At 44.6% G+C, this 13,124-nt stretch overlaps 2 protein-coding genes across 3 annotated transcripts; both read right to left on the bottom strand.

Annotated features, from left to right (window-relative positions):
* Positions 1-1,303: 1,303 nt before the first annotated feature.
* LOC101756363 (caffeoylshikimate esterase) lies at positions 1,304-5,520 on the bottom strand. Its single transcript, XM_012848707.2, has 9 exons — positions 5,441-5,520; positions 5,124-5,331; positions 4,626-4,655; positions 3,675-3,801; positions 3,436-3,582; positions 3,162-3,292; positions 2,950-3,087; positions 2,444-2,542; positions 1,304-1,765 (listed from the first exon to the last, which is right to left on the bottom strand). The coding sequence occupies exons 1-9, from the start codon at positions 5,518-5,520 to the stop codon at positions 1,532-1,534; spliced, it is 1,194 nt and encodes a 397-aa protein (XP_012704161.1). The 3' UTR covers positions 1,304-1,531.
* Positions 5,521-9,818: 4,298 nt separating this feature from the next.
* Positions 9,819-11,656, bottom strand: LOC101779854 (mitochondrial import inner membrane translocase subunit TIM17-3). Of its 2 annotated transcripts, none has more exons than XM_004983358.3 (2): positions 10,933-11,656; positions 9,819-10,023 (listed from the first exon to the last, which is right to left on the bottom strand). In XM_004983358.3, exon 1 carries the CDS (start codon positions 11,566-11,568, stop codon positions 10,945-10,947), a length of 624 nt encoding a protein of 207 aa, XP_004983415.1. In that variant the 5' UTR covers positions 11,569-11,656; the 3' UTR covers positions 9,819-10,023; positions 10,933-10,944. The 2 variants fall into 2 exon arrangements, with proteins under 2 accessions (XP_004983415.1, XP_004983414.1); XM_004983357.3 differs by having other exon boundaries at positions 9,819-10,028.
* Positions 11,657-13,124: the final 1,468 nt, after the last annotated feature.

The following is a 13,124-nucleotide window of genomic DNA, read 5'->3' on the forward strand; positions in this document are numbered from 1 at the left end:
CAACGATACTTCCTAGCCCAGTCCGGGAAATCCTTATTAAGCCTAATTAATCCATCATTAGTGAATGGTTACTGTAGCACCACATTGTCAAATCATGGACTAATTAGGCTTAATAGATTCGTCTCGCAATTTAGCCTAGGGGTTGTGCAATTAGTTTTGTAATTAGACTATGTTTAATACTCCTAATTAGTGTCCAAACATCCGATGTGACATGTGCTAAAATTTAGCACATGCCTCCCAAACACCCCCTTAGTCCATGTCCATCTCGTCGACCCATGTTGACCACCACTTACTTCGGTCCACCTGGCCAAACAAAGGGGGCTCCTACCCGCAAAGTGCATAGCTGATTTTTAAACTTGTCCAGCTGTATCATTTAAAAACTTTAAAAACTTATCCAGGTGTGTCATTTAGACCCCATACTCTCAAAAGCATATCTAAAAGCATATCTAGCTTCCGGAATTTGGACTCAGATGTCATTTATGTCCATATACTCTTTAAATGCAAATTTTACTCTTTAAACTTAGCTTTGGTGTCGTATAAGTCCTTAAACTCAAACTCTAACTCTAGAAATGCAGTGTCATCCCACTAATTAGATCAAATTTTATCTCTAGAAATGCAGTGTCATCCCACTAATAGATCAAATTTTATGCTTTCAATTAAGCCCCTAACTTGTTTTATTACCTCTTTAGTTTCTTCGTAATATTCATCTAGTAATCTATCTTATAAACCCCTAATTTTAGTTTAGTAAATTATAATTTAATTATAATCTATCTTGAATAAGCTCACGTGACCTTATTCAAATTGAGTTATTCAAATTTTAACAATCTTCCAAGAATAACATAGCACACTTGTCATGCGCACCTAGCAAGTTAATAGAGCACACTTGTCATGCGCACCTAGCAAGTTAAGATATTACCTCCAAAGTAAAAGATCATCAATCTTTCTGGATCCAGCACATCAATATTCTCCACACACGTTGAGCTAAAATTCACTTTATTTTATTATAATTAAATTATACTTATATAAAAAAGTTTGTATCAATTTAATTGAGATGCCATGCCTTTAGAGAGTATATGGACCTAGATAACACCCAAAGCTTGGTTAGATTTGCATTATGAGAGCATAGGGACCTAAATGACACCCGAGCCCAAGTGCCCAAGTTTAGCTAGTCAGATATGCATTTTGTGCATTTTGAAAGTATAGGGATCTAAGTGACACAGCTGGACGGGATCATGCACTTTACTCTAACATATAAATACCACAAAATCCGAGGTCTAATGAAATTAATGAACAAAAAAGGGCGTTTTACAACCGAAATTTCTCTTAAACAATTCATGTGGTAAATAAATAACGTGCATCAGTTATGTACAACGTTCAGATACAAGATGGACAACTTAATAATCAGAAGTAAGGATTTTACAGGGTTACCGCAAAAGTGGGATTCAAACAGTTGGGTCCGGTATCCCTGACAGGAAGGGGTACAGCAATGATAAACAAATTTACCTAATCCTGACGGATGGCACTGCACGATTCATGGCGATGAACCTTGTTCCTTTGTGGAATGCTGATCCAGCCAAGAGATAATATCATCGAGAACTTGGAAAATTGTATTGTCCGGCTCACCTTCCAAGATAGCATGGTATGCACCTTTGTAGAGGCACAGCTTCTTGTCTTGGCTCTTTGCTTTCTCATACAAAGCTTTACTCACGTCTGGGTCGGTAACCAAATCAGCCTCACCGTGTAATATGATCATGGGCAGTGAAACCTGTGGAAGATGAAGCAGGCGTCAGCCATCAAAAAATCTTAAACAGCAATAGTATGCATAAATAGACCATCCACAATTCCATATTCTAACAGAAGTTGTTAAAATTGTCCTCCAAAACAGCACACTTACTTACATTGAAATCTTATAAAGGCAAGTGTCTTATCTGATTACACCTATCTGTTTCCGTAATGTTATGCCAAAAGCATGAATTTTGTTAAGGGTATTAGAATCCTTTTTGTATTCCTATTTCTCTGCTCTTGTACCATTTATATATTGCCCCCTTGTGGCTATTGTTCAGGACAAGCACCATTCATAACTTGGTACAGAGCCAAACTAGAGTTAGGGTTTTCTTTCCTTTGTCTTCCCTTAGTCGTACCCTTTTTTTTCTCCACTGCATGCCAGATTTTGTGCAGCACACCACCATATAAAGCTAAAAGATCAGCATGAATAGAAACAAGGCATTTCCTTTATCACTGAATATAGAATGTCATTGGATCCGTGCAGTCATAAAAACTTGGTGGTTACTATACTTAAAAAAAAGCACATGAGTGACCGTTGAAAGTAACACTTTGAAGTTTGAACATGAAATGAAACCATCGAATCGGTGGCAGAGAATATATAGCATGCATGACATGTATAACTCAAGTAACTGGAGCAAACCAAACATGAGCCACATACTTCTTCCAGACGTCTTTCTATCTCCTGTGTTGTATTCAACATCTCCAGAGCTGTTCGGAGACGTGGTTTGTCCTTGTACGCGATCACATTGAAAGAACACTGCATTGGTCAGTGAACTAATAAGTACACTCCAATCGCAACACATATAAATAAACTGATTTCTGTTTTACAAGAACAAAAAAACACTAACAGTGCCTGCAAATGCATATACGTACGTTCTCTAGGATTGCTGTAAGACAAAAGTAGAAGCAGTAGCAAATCGTACAGTCACAAATCATTTGTTATATTGATTACTAAAAACGCTGAGAATGCCTATTCATTTGAGGTAGAGTCTGAAGCAATAGGGTTTAGGGATCCTATTGTTTTTTTGCATGTTATTATCTGGAAAAATACATCCTATCAAAGAATACACAAGGCAGTCAAAATGGAAGAAAAGAAGGAAATACTAGAATTGAATGAAAGAGTCAAATACTAGTTTCAAAGAATTCAGCATGACAGATACTGACCTGCTCTTGTTTCTTCTTCTCTTTGAATGCCAACTCGGCCAAATCTTTTTGAGGAACAAGCTTTTCTTTTGGCAGAAGTTTGGCCATAAAAATTAAAACTTGCCGAACAGGCCAAGGTGGAACCACATCATCTGCAATCTATTGAAATGATGTTGTGATTAAGTGGTTAGGCATTAACTTATATAAATAACATTCTACAAAGATATAACTACCTTGCACATGGGTGCAACTAGTATTGCACCATTCCATTCATTTGGTTGCTTGAAGTGAACCTTCAATGCAACTGCTCCACCCATAGATTGACCAAATAGGAAACTTGGCAGACCTCTATGTTCAGGATTTCCTAACAAGAAGAAACAGTAGCATGTTTACACTCAAATGGTAATCTTGAGTTAAGAATTTTTTTCACAAAAGTACCCAACCGTTTCTGAAATTCCTGTGAAAGAAACAGCACCAGAAACTAGCAAGATCACAATGACAGTGTACCTTTGACCTTAGCAAAGTGTTCAGCTACATCATCAACTAGAGTATCAAAACTTGGAATATATCCATGAAGTCCTTCCGAAAGGCCAAAGCCAGGGTAGTCAAGTGCAAATACTCCATATCCAGCTGAAGCAATCTTCCTAGCAACCCCTAAAATAAAGAAACCATTAAAAACATGCAAAAAAAAAATCAACGAAACAGAGAAACCACAGCATTACTAGCATCATAGAGGAAAAGCTAACCATCAAGGAAGAAGGTGCAGGTGTCTCCATAACCATGGCAGAAACAAACAATTGCTTTCATGCGTTGGTTCTCTGGAAACCAACATTTCGAGAATATCTCCAAGCCTCTAGAGTTACGCTCATATGTCTGTAAAAGAAAAAAAAGATGATTGATAATTACTCCCTCCGTCCCAAAAAGAATGCAACTCTCGCTTCTCGAGAAGTCAAATAGTTTCAAGTTTGACCAAATTTATATAAAAAAGTACTAACATTCACATCTCCAAATAGATTTAGTATGAACATTAAATAATTAATCTATTGACATTTATTTTGTACCATAAATGTTAGTACTATTTTGTATAAATTTGGTCAAATTTAAAATTGATTGACTTCTCGGGAAGCGAGAGTAGCATTCTTTTTGGGACGGATGGAGTAATCAACAAGCTGGAATAAACTTTTAAAAAGAGATCCAAATGGTGTGTCATCATGCTTGCAAAGTTGGGAATACCATTGAGCAAGCATGTTTTGCATTTGATATTACCATCTTAAATCATCTAGCAGACACAGCAAAAGTTATCTGTAAAATAGCCAACTCCTGAAGGTTCATCACATATCGTAAAAATCTACTGAAGCAAAGGAGAAACTAATGTAAGTTTGGATACGCCCTAAGAACTTCAACATTATATTGCCTTGCAGTAATTTTTTCATAAACAAATATTGAAACTATCTAATATTTCTGCAAGGTCATCATTTGCTCAAATTAGTGAAATAAATATGCCTACTAACTTATATCGAGCGAAACCATTTGAGTGTCACTCATAAGTAGAGCATGCCCAATGGGAAAAAGGAGAATCGACTCTATATGGCACAAAATAATCTTGTATGCAAAAAGATGACAAAAATTTCGAATTACAACAGTTAAGTTCAGGGACCTCCTTATTATAAAGAAAATGTTAGCTTAAGGAATAGTACCTCCTTTGTTCCAATGCCATTATATTCTCCCTGCAACATGAAACGAATGCAAGTGAGAGAGATCATACATGGCATGCAAAATCAAAAAGCGTGTTTACCATCTAGTTCTATGTCATCATTTGAAGTGAGATGAGTGACTAAAAGCTGCAATAGAGAAGATTCAAAAAAGGAACTAAAGATATGTAATGTAATACCAACACCTCCTGCCAATTGGTATGAGACGTTTTGATTATAGGGTAATCTTTTGATGAAAAAGGCCAGAAATATATTGTCTGCAAACACGTTTCTATTGCAGCTTTCTACACTAATCTCTGAGCAAGTAAACATAATTAATGGAATCAGCACTTGTATTATCTTGCCTAACAAATCACATGACAACACGTCACTGACAAGTATACAATCGAAAAAGAAAGGACATCTGTTTTCGAAGTAAAGAGACAGGGCATCGTTACACGTGGCTCTAAGCATATCTGCAGAGTAGGGATGTGGGGGGTTGACCTTGAAGAGGCAATGGTCGATGTTGAGCTGCACGTCTTTGAACGCCTCGCGGACGCGGCGGCGCTCGGGGGCCTGGTCCAGGCACACCTCCAGCACCTCCCGCTCCAGCGCCTCGTCCACCAGACCCTCCCACTTCCTCGGGGCCTGCGCCGGAGCCGACGACGACGACGACATCGCCGCCGCGCCCGCGCCCCGCGTCGTCGGCCGGCTGAGACGGAACGAGTGGATGGAAGTAGATCCGCAGCGGGAGGAGGAGGAGGAGGAGGAGGAGGAGGAGGAGGTGGGGGGAGGGGGGAGGCGAGGAACCGGCGACCCACCTACCGCGGGAAGACGGGAAGGGCGGCGGCGGCAGCGCGGGGAGGAAGACTCTGGCGAAGGCTCGCGGTTTTGACGCCATTTGGCCTTTTTTTTGTGAAAACGAAATGAGTTGTCAACTTTATCCTTTTCTTTGCGTGTTTCCGTCACGAAGGTGGACTAAGAGCAACTCCAAAAGGTTGCTAATCTTACCTCTAATATCTTTTTTATGGAGAAAAAGAGAAAAAATAAACTCCAACAGTCACCTAAACCTTCCCTAATTTTTTAGCGACGCTAAAAAACAACGTGCCATCGCGTATATTTTAGCGTTGGCATTCCTCCCCCAATCCTGATTCCTGCACGCCCGCGCGTCCCTTCCGATGGGCCCAATATGATGACGTGGCCTGTTTTGAAATATTGGAGGCAATTTATTAGCGATCTGTTGTGGATTGATATGTTTTTGGAGGAAATTTTTTTAGGAAAACCCCCAATATAGTTTTGAGGAAGAATTTTTTAGGGTACTCAGCTCTAGCAATCCCTTTTCCAGCAATTCAAAGGTAATAAAGCTTTTCAAAATAAAATCAAAGGTATTAAACATTCTCCGTTTAGCTCACAGATTCTGAAGTGAACTAAAAAATCAGATTGAGATTTTGCTGGTGGATTTAGATAAAGGGTTTAGCTCAAATTTCCAGTGAAATCCAAACGTCCTACCGTGGCACTCCATATTATGGCGGGTTGAATATTGATAGGTGCAAGATGTGTGATTTGTTTGGGGAATCATAAATTATAGGAGCCCAAATCTATGTTTATACTAATTATCCATATGCTTATAGCTCTCTTCTATAAAATTTGTTTGCAAATTTTAAATTTGTCAAGGCAACTATTTTAGTTTTGACTAAGATTTGGGAGCTGTGCATCATGTGGGGGATAAAACCGAAAGGTTATTAAAAGAGTTACAAAATGTAGCTCCACGAAAAACTAAAAGATTTTGTGAAATAGCAGTGCTACGTTTCTCAATCTGAAAATATTTTAATTAATCCAAAAATTTTAATAAAAAATTTCAATGACCATAGGGTATGACATCCAATAAATTTTACTAGACATTTCTTGGCACAAGATACTTGTATACAATGGATGACAGGTGGCTATCCGTCTCCAGACCTATGTTACCTTATTAGGAAGCAGCGGTGTTGCCATGGCTGGAGCTGCATGACGCGTCATAAAGGCTGGTGTGGCATTGGCGTTGCATGCTTGTACGACGGTACCCAACTGCCAGCCAACCATAATAGAAAATCAACCCACCACTTCTAGTACAGAAATTTCAAAATAAATGGGTATTTCATGAATTACATATTTACTTTTTTCCTACCAAAATTTCAATAAAGGCATGTTTTATTATTACATTGTAAATTGGACTTATTTTGAAGCATACTACTCTAAAAGTTATAATTTGACTCTAAAAGTTATAATTTACTGTTTTCTACTGGAAGTCCAATAAATCATGTTTCATGAGTACATTCTAGGGAGTATTTCGTAGCACTCCGCTCTAAAAAAACAGCTCCACTCCACCAACTTCATCTTTTAGCAGCTCCACTCCACCAACTTCAAGAAAACATGGAGTTGTGGTACGTGTTTGGCTAATTGCAGTGCTCCAGCTCCAGAAACGTAAGGACTTGCTAGGAATAGTCTATTTTGTCCTTTGCGAATGGGTCCACATGTCATACTCTTCTATTTTGTCCTCTCCTCTTCCTCTTCCTCTCTCTTCTCTTCTCAATTTTAGACAGTGCTACATGTATTATGAGAAATTATCCTGCAAAATGTAGAACAATCTTGCTTATCAATCATCAATCGAAAATAACGATGAGAACGAATCACAACTCAAACACCAACAAAGTCGGAGGCAAAAAAATCGACGCAGGCAGGCGCGACGACCTCTCTTGCTCAGGCACATAGGCAAGCCACTATGCTCCCAAATCTCGCCACCTCAAAATCCCTTCCATTCAATTCTTCCACCTCCCAACTCCAGGTCCAAGTTCCAGGAGCAGAGAGCCATGGCGACACTCGCACCAGGTGTTCTGCTCAAGCTCCTGCAGTCCATGTACACCGAGGAGCGCATCACCGGTGAGCACCGCTCCCCGGTGCTCCAGGTCACGCCGTTGTCCCGGCCCTCACCTCCTCCACCTCCGACTCCCTCCTTGTCCCCTCCAACGGCTTCCTCCTCAACCTCTCCGACGGCCTCCACTCCACCTACGTCTAGCTGCCCCCTGTCAACGCTGACGCGCTCCTCCCACCGCGCGCCCGCACCTCGTCGGCCACCTCGACTGCCTTTGGTTCGCGCGACCCATGCCCCGCGCTGTCGGACTCCGCACTGTCCTATCCTCACGCTCCCTCCCCGACGACCACCGGAGGAACGGCCAGCGCGGCTGCGGCTTGGCCAGTGCGGCCCGAGTTGGTAGTGGCAGGCGCATCATTGGGTCGCGCGACGGCCGGAGGCAGGGGAAGGGTCGTGCGGCTGATGCGAGCAGGGGCGGCGTGGCGACGGGCGGGGGTGGCGATGCCATGGCTGGCTTAGGCGGCGCGGCCAGCGTGGCGCCGGCGGGCGGGGCGGCACGGGCCGGCCATGGTGCTACAGGGGACCGGAGGGAGGGGGTGACGGGAGGAGGTGAGCGATTCTTTTATTTCGCGAATTGTGTAATGAGTAGCAACGGTGGGTAAATAACCTATAACTCCACGAGGAGATCTAAAACGAGTGTTTTTGGAGCACCCCTTGAGGTACTCCAAAAAACGTGGATGTAGCCCCAACTCCACATTTTTTCTGGAGCTGAAGTCGGTGGAGTTGGACGTGTTTGGCAGGGAGTTTTGTAGAGTTAGTGGAGTGGAGCTGTTTTTTTGAATGGAGTGCTGCTAAATACCTCCTAAATTGAAAATATTTGGAAGCATACAAACTCTAAAATATATAACTTCGTAGCCACTAGCCAGACTGCTAGAGGACCCAGCTGAACCCGAGGTCCGTGACTTTTGTGAGACAATAATATCTTCAAGACAGAGATACTTGTGATGTCTTTCCCCCTTTTGGAACTCGCCTCCTTGTGTAGTTTCTGTACAAGGCTGGAGCCACCCGCGAAGAGGTAATGCGGCCAACCGGGGTGGTGACGCTTCCTTCTTTCACTTCACCACTCGTATTGTTTGAAGATATCTTGTCCCTGCAACGTCGAGCCTAGCACCTGTTCGACGGAATGCCTCTAGCTTAAAAAGAGGCAAGAACGCGCCTGTGGCAAGCTGCAGCAAAGGTTCCCTACTGGACGGCATCCTTGAGCACATCCATCGGCTTCGTGCCGGCTCCAGAGGTCACGCGGACGTGCGTTCTTTCTTGGCGCTGGCATCACCTCTGGAAGTCCACCATAGGTATGCGTGTACGTAGGGTCAGTTTGGTGCGGCTTCAAATGGGTCCGACTCCTTCGTTTTACTGTTCACAAGATCCATTTTTCTCTCTCTTCTCTCTCCCTCTCACATATCAAGGAGGAGCCGGTGGAGCAGTTTTTGTGGCTCCTCCGACTCTGACTCCTCTGATTGCTATAGTAGCGCGCCAGTAGAGGAGTCGGAGCCGGTGGAAGCTCCACCAAACTAGCCCGTAGTTATACGTGTCGGATGCCACGAGGATGAGGTTGCATAAGTTTTTCGCCCATCATCTGCACTAGTTGCGGAGGGAGGTGGGCGGGCAAGGGCCAGGCCTCCCTATTCCTTGTAGTTTTCCATAAAAAATTTGAATTCAATCAAATTTTGAAAAAAATTGTCACAGTTATCCCCCCTCCCCCACCCCCACACGCAATGAAAAAAGTGAGTTTCTGGCTTTGCCCTTGATATGTGCCAGCGCGGATTCACACCTCTTGAAAGGGTGACCTCAGGTTCGGTGCCCTATAGCCCTGTATGATGGTGGCAAGGCCGACCGGCGCGGCCCCAACGTCGCAGGTAGCTCCAGCCCGAGCGGCGAGGATGGCTGGCGCGAGCCCAGCGGTAGGGACAGTGCGGCCAGCCGGCTCGACCCCGGCCGCAGCCGGGGCGGCAGACGCGTAACGTTGCGATCGTCCGGCTCGACCTGGCTGCGATTTCTCTTTTTTTTCTTTTTTCTTTTCTCTCTCTCTTTTTTGTTTTTTACGGGTTACTAAAGAGCGGGTCGTATTTGCAAGGCGGGTCATGCTGTCACCCACCTTTGCAAATGGGATTTTCGGAGGCAGATCACTCCCTCACCCGTCCCTGAAAATTGTTTAGAGGGGGCGGATGGCTACCCTCTCCTGCAAACTGCTATTTTTAGCTGCGAAAAGCAGGAGTAGGTAATGCACCCACCTGCAAAGACCGTTTCAACATGCCCTGAAACTGTTTTGTAGCAGTGCCTGCTTTAGAATTGAACCACTTTCACATAACTATATTTGTAATAAAAACACATCAAGTTGCAGTTAAATAGAGACCCGGGGTCGAAACCTTTAGTTAATTGCTCAGACAAAAATGTGTCTCGGAACTCAGCATAAACTTGATCTTATTCTACAGACTACTGTCATAACAAGTCATTTCATGCTTCTGATGGTGCCCCTCGCAAGCACTGAACGATCTGACCTACACAACAAGAAAACAAAGGATATCAGGTCATCACACGCAAAAGGACAATAAGATATTAAGAGGTGAAGGATGTATGCGCACAACAAAAGGATGCAAGTCTTCTTTCAGAGTATCACCCCTGAAATTAAGCAACCATTATTGCACATTGCAGCTTGCATTGGTTTACTCACACATAAAGTTAGCAATCAGATCTTTAATGGCGTACATGATTGAATACTTTGTAACCATATATGAACACCAAGTTAGCAATCAGAAGCATATATATATAGTTCACAGGACAAAATAGCATGCACACCAATGGGAGAGGAATTTCGAAACCACATTATAGCAGGCATGTCAGGAATGCATCATTTGTGGATCCAATTAAAAGATCAGAACTCTAATGACAAACTGAAAAACACCCAAACAGAATGTACAAATATTATCTCTGACCGAAGCATAACAATTAGTAGAAGTGTAGTATACGTACTGATCCTTCAGACAGCTTCCAGTACATGACCATATACGCGCTGTAGCTTGATTAATAAAATGCATTATTATCATGTATGTATCATTTTCCAGCCTAGATTTTTCATAATTCATTCATTCTTATGAACAACAAAAGCTATGTTTGGATGGCTGCATCCAGAAGTAGTTTAGGGTATGTGCACACCAGTTTCGTCTTGTCCGGTAAGATTATTCCAGATTGAGGTGCTTATCATTTAACAACTCTTTAAAGAGTGATTTCTTACACACAGTAGAGAAGTTCATATACGGAACAAACTATGCTGTATCGATCCGCTGGTCTTAGCGTAGGACTGCCACACATTGATCCTAATGATACCGATTGATCGAGAAAACAGAAACCACCAAATCTCAGGCAGCAGTTTATATGACGAAAATAGACGATCTAAAATCTTACCTTTTTGCACTCTTACTCGAAGGAGGGAACGGCATCGCTGGGTAAATCTAACTCCAGCAGCTCCGACTTGACAGCAACCTTGTGGTCGTGCTGCTTCCTCCCAAACAGACCGCCAAAGAACCCAGCAGGGCCCGGGAGCTCCTGATCCGCGACCGGCGGCAGGCCATCAACAGGGATTTCCGGCGGCGGCAAGTACTCAGGCTGCGGCGGCTGAAGGGCCAACGGGCGGTTCAACATGATGCCGGCGCCCTCGATGAGCGCGAGCAACGCGGCGCCGCCTGCCGCGGACCTCGCGGAGGCTCGGAGGCCCCGGCGCAGCGCGAGCAGGCCTCCCGTGCAGGCGCCGGCGGCGATGGAGTTCCACGGGTCCTCCTTCCCGCGCGCGCAGACCATGGCGCAGTCGAAGGTGTTGAAGAGGCCGCCCCAGACGGCGAAGCTTCCCCCCACGCGCGGGGCATTCATGCGGATCGCCGTGGCGCCGCCCGCGAGCCGGTGGCCGCCGGGGGAGTTGTAGAGGCCCCTGACGAAGTGGTACGCGGAGCCGCCTATGGCGCCCATCCCGAAGCCTATGCCGACATCTTCCAGGATGCGGTCAGGGCATGGGTTCCGGTGGTGGTCGACGGTGCCGTAGCTCATCGCGTGTCGATCGGCGAGTAGGCCGTCGTATCCGCCGGCGCGCGAGGGGGGAATCGACCAAGGCCGGCGCGGCTTGGAAGACAAGTTGACGAAGGCGATGGGAAGACGAAGACGGCCGGGTCGGTCGGTGGTCTGCTCTTGTAGCGATCGGTGTTGGGCCGGGCCCACAGCTCTTTCCTTTTCTTTTCATTGTTGATTTGAAACAGAGAAGCATACATAGTTAGGCTTGATCACGTTTGTCAAGCCTCTACCTAATGGAACTGTATTTGAGTATTTCAATTATAACAATATAACAGCATAGTACAACCCTATTTACAGAAAGAAACGTCCGAAACGGTCTTCGTCTCCGGCAGTTTGTCGGTCTTCATGTCGCTTGGAACAAAGAAATTATGAAACACCCGTAGTTTGGAGACCACCTGAACTAGAAACTACAAGGGCAGTCCCAACCCACGATGTTACACCTGTAGTTTGGAGATGACCTGAACTGGAAACTACAAGGGCAGTCCCAACCCATGATGTTTATAGGTGATGTCTAGAAGAGAGAGAAATAAATGTACATGTAGACACTACCTCCCAATGCATAGTGTCTATAGTAGTTTCCATGAAGAAAAAGATTAATTACCTTCACTACCGGAAACCGTGAAAATGCCGAGTGTTTTTATCTTTGCCGAGTGCAATCTATCGGGCACTCGGCAAAGGACATCTTTGCTGAGTGTATCCATATATACACTCGGCATTCAAAATGCACTCGGCAAACGACTTGTTTGCCGAGTGTCATGAATGAAACACTCGACAAAAATGACAATGACACTCGGCAAACAGAACGCACTCGGCAAATCTCTAACACGTAACGAGCACGCGCGACAGCTGTTACGAAGCGTGCCGGACGTTTGCACTTTGCTGAGTGCCCGTTAGCGGCACTCAGCAAATTATAGGTTTGCCGAGTGTCCGTCCCTTGGCACTCGGCAAAGTACAGTGTTGCCGGGTGTCAGTAAGCCGCACTCGGCAAATCTCTAACACGTGTCTAGCGCGTGCGGTAGCCGCGTGCCGGACGTTTGCACTTTGCCGAGTGTTGGACCTAAGGCACTTGGCAAAGTTTATGTTTGCCGAGTGTTTTCTGTAGACACTCGGCAAAATAATATTTTTTTTCTTCCCTGCCCTCCAAACGTTTTCCACTCTCCACACACAACATGTGATACTACATGTTCAAATTTGTGTTGGGATACGAGGTAGGCTACACTGGCGCAAATCAAAATTTCTACCGCGTAAAACCAGGAAGAACTGCCGTATAAGGATCACGGGATTACCACTCGACGCACTACTGGTGCGGAAGATGTAGCTTTGCGTCAATGCAGTAAAGACGATCAACGTAGTCGTACGTAGTCGATCAGCGTAGTCGTACGTAGTCGATCACGTCAACGTCCAGCAGCTCCTCAGCAGCTCGTCCATGTGCAGCAAGATCGCCCTCGTGCCGCGGCTCGTCATCGGCTCGTCGTGGCTCGTCGGCGGCTCGTCGTGGCTCGTCCAAGTGCTGCAGGCACAACACCTCCAAGGTA

This window comes from Setaria italica, chromosome IX, assembly GCF_000263155.2.
Source record: "Setaria italica strain Yugu1 chromosome IX, Setaria_italica_v2.0, whole genome shotgun sequence".
NCBI classification, from domain to species: domain Eukaryota; kingdom Viridiplantae; phylum Streptophyta; class Magnoliopsida; order Poales; family Poaceae; genus Setaria; species Setaria italica.

Coding starts and splice junctions, on each gene's coding strand:
- LOC101756363 (XM_012848707.2), bottom strand. CDS start 5,520: ATGGCGTCAAAACCGCGAGCCTTCGCCAGAGTCTTCCTCCCCGCGCTG. Junction 5,332..5,440: donor TTCCCGTCTTCCCGCGGTAG/GTGGGTCGCCGG, acceptor GTTCCGTCTCAG/CCGGCCGACGACGCGGGGCG. Junction 3,088..3,161: donor TAGTTGCACCCATGTGCAAG/GTAGTTATATCT, acceptor TCATTTCAATAG/ATTGCAGATGATGTGGTTCC.
- LOC101779854 (XM_004983358.3), bottom strand. CDS start 11,568: ATGAGCTACGGCACCGTCGACCACCACCGGAACCCATGCCCTGACCGC.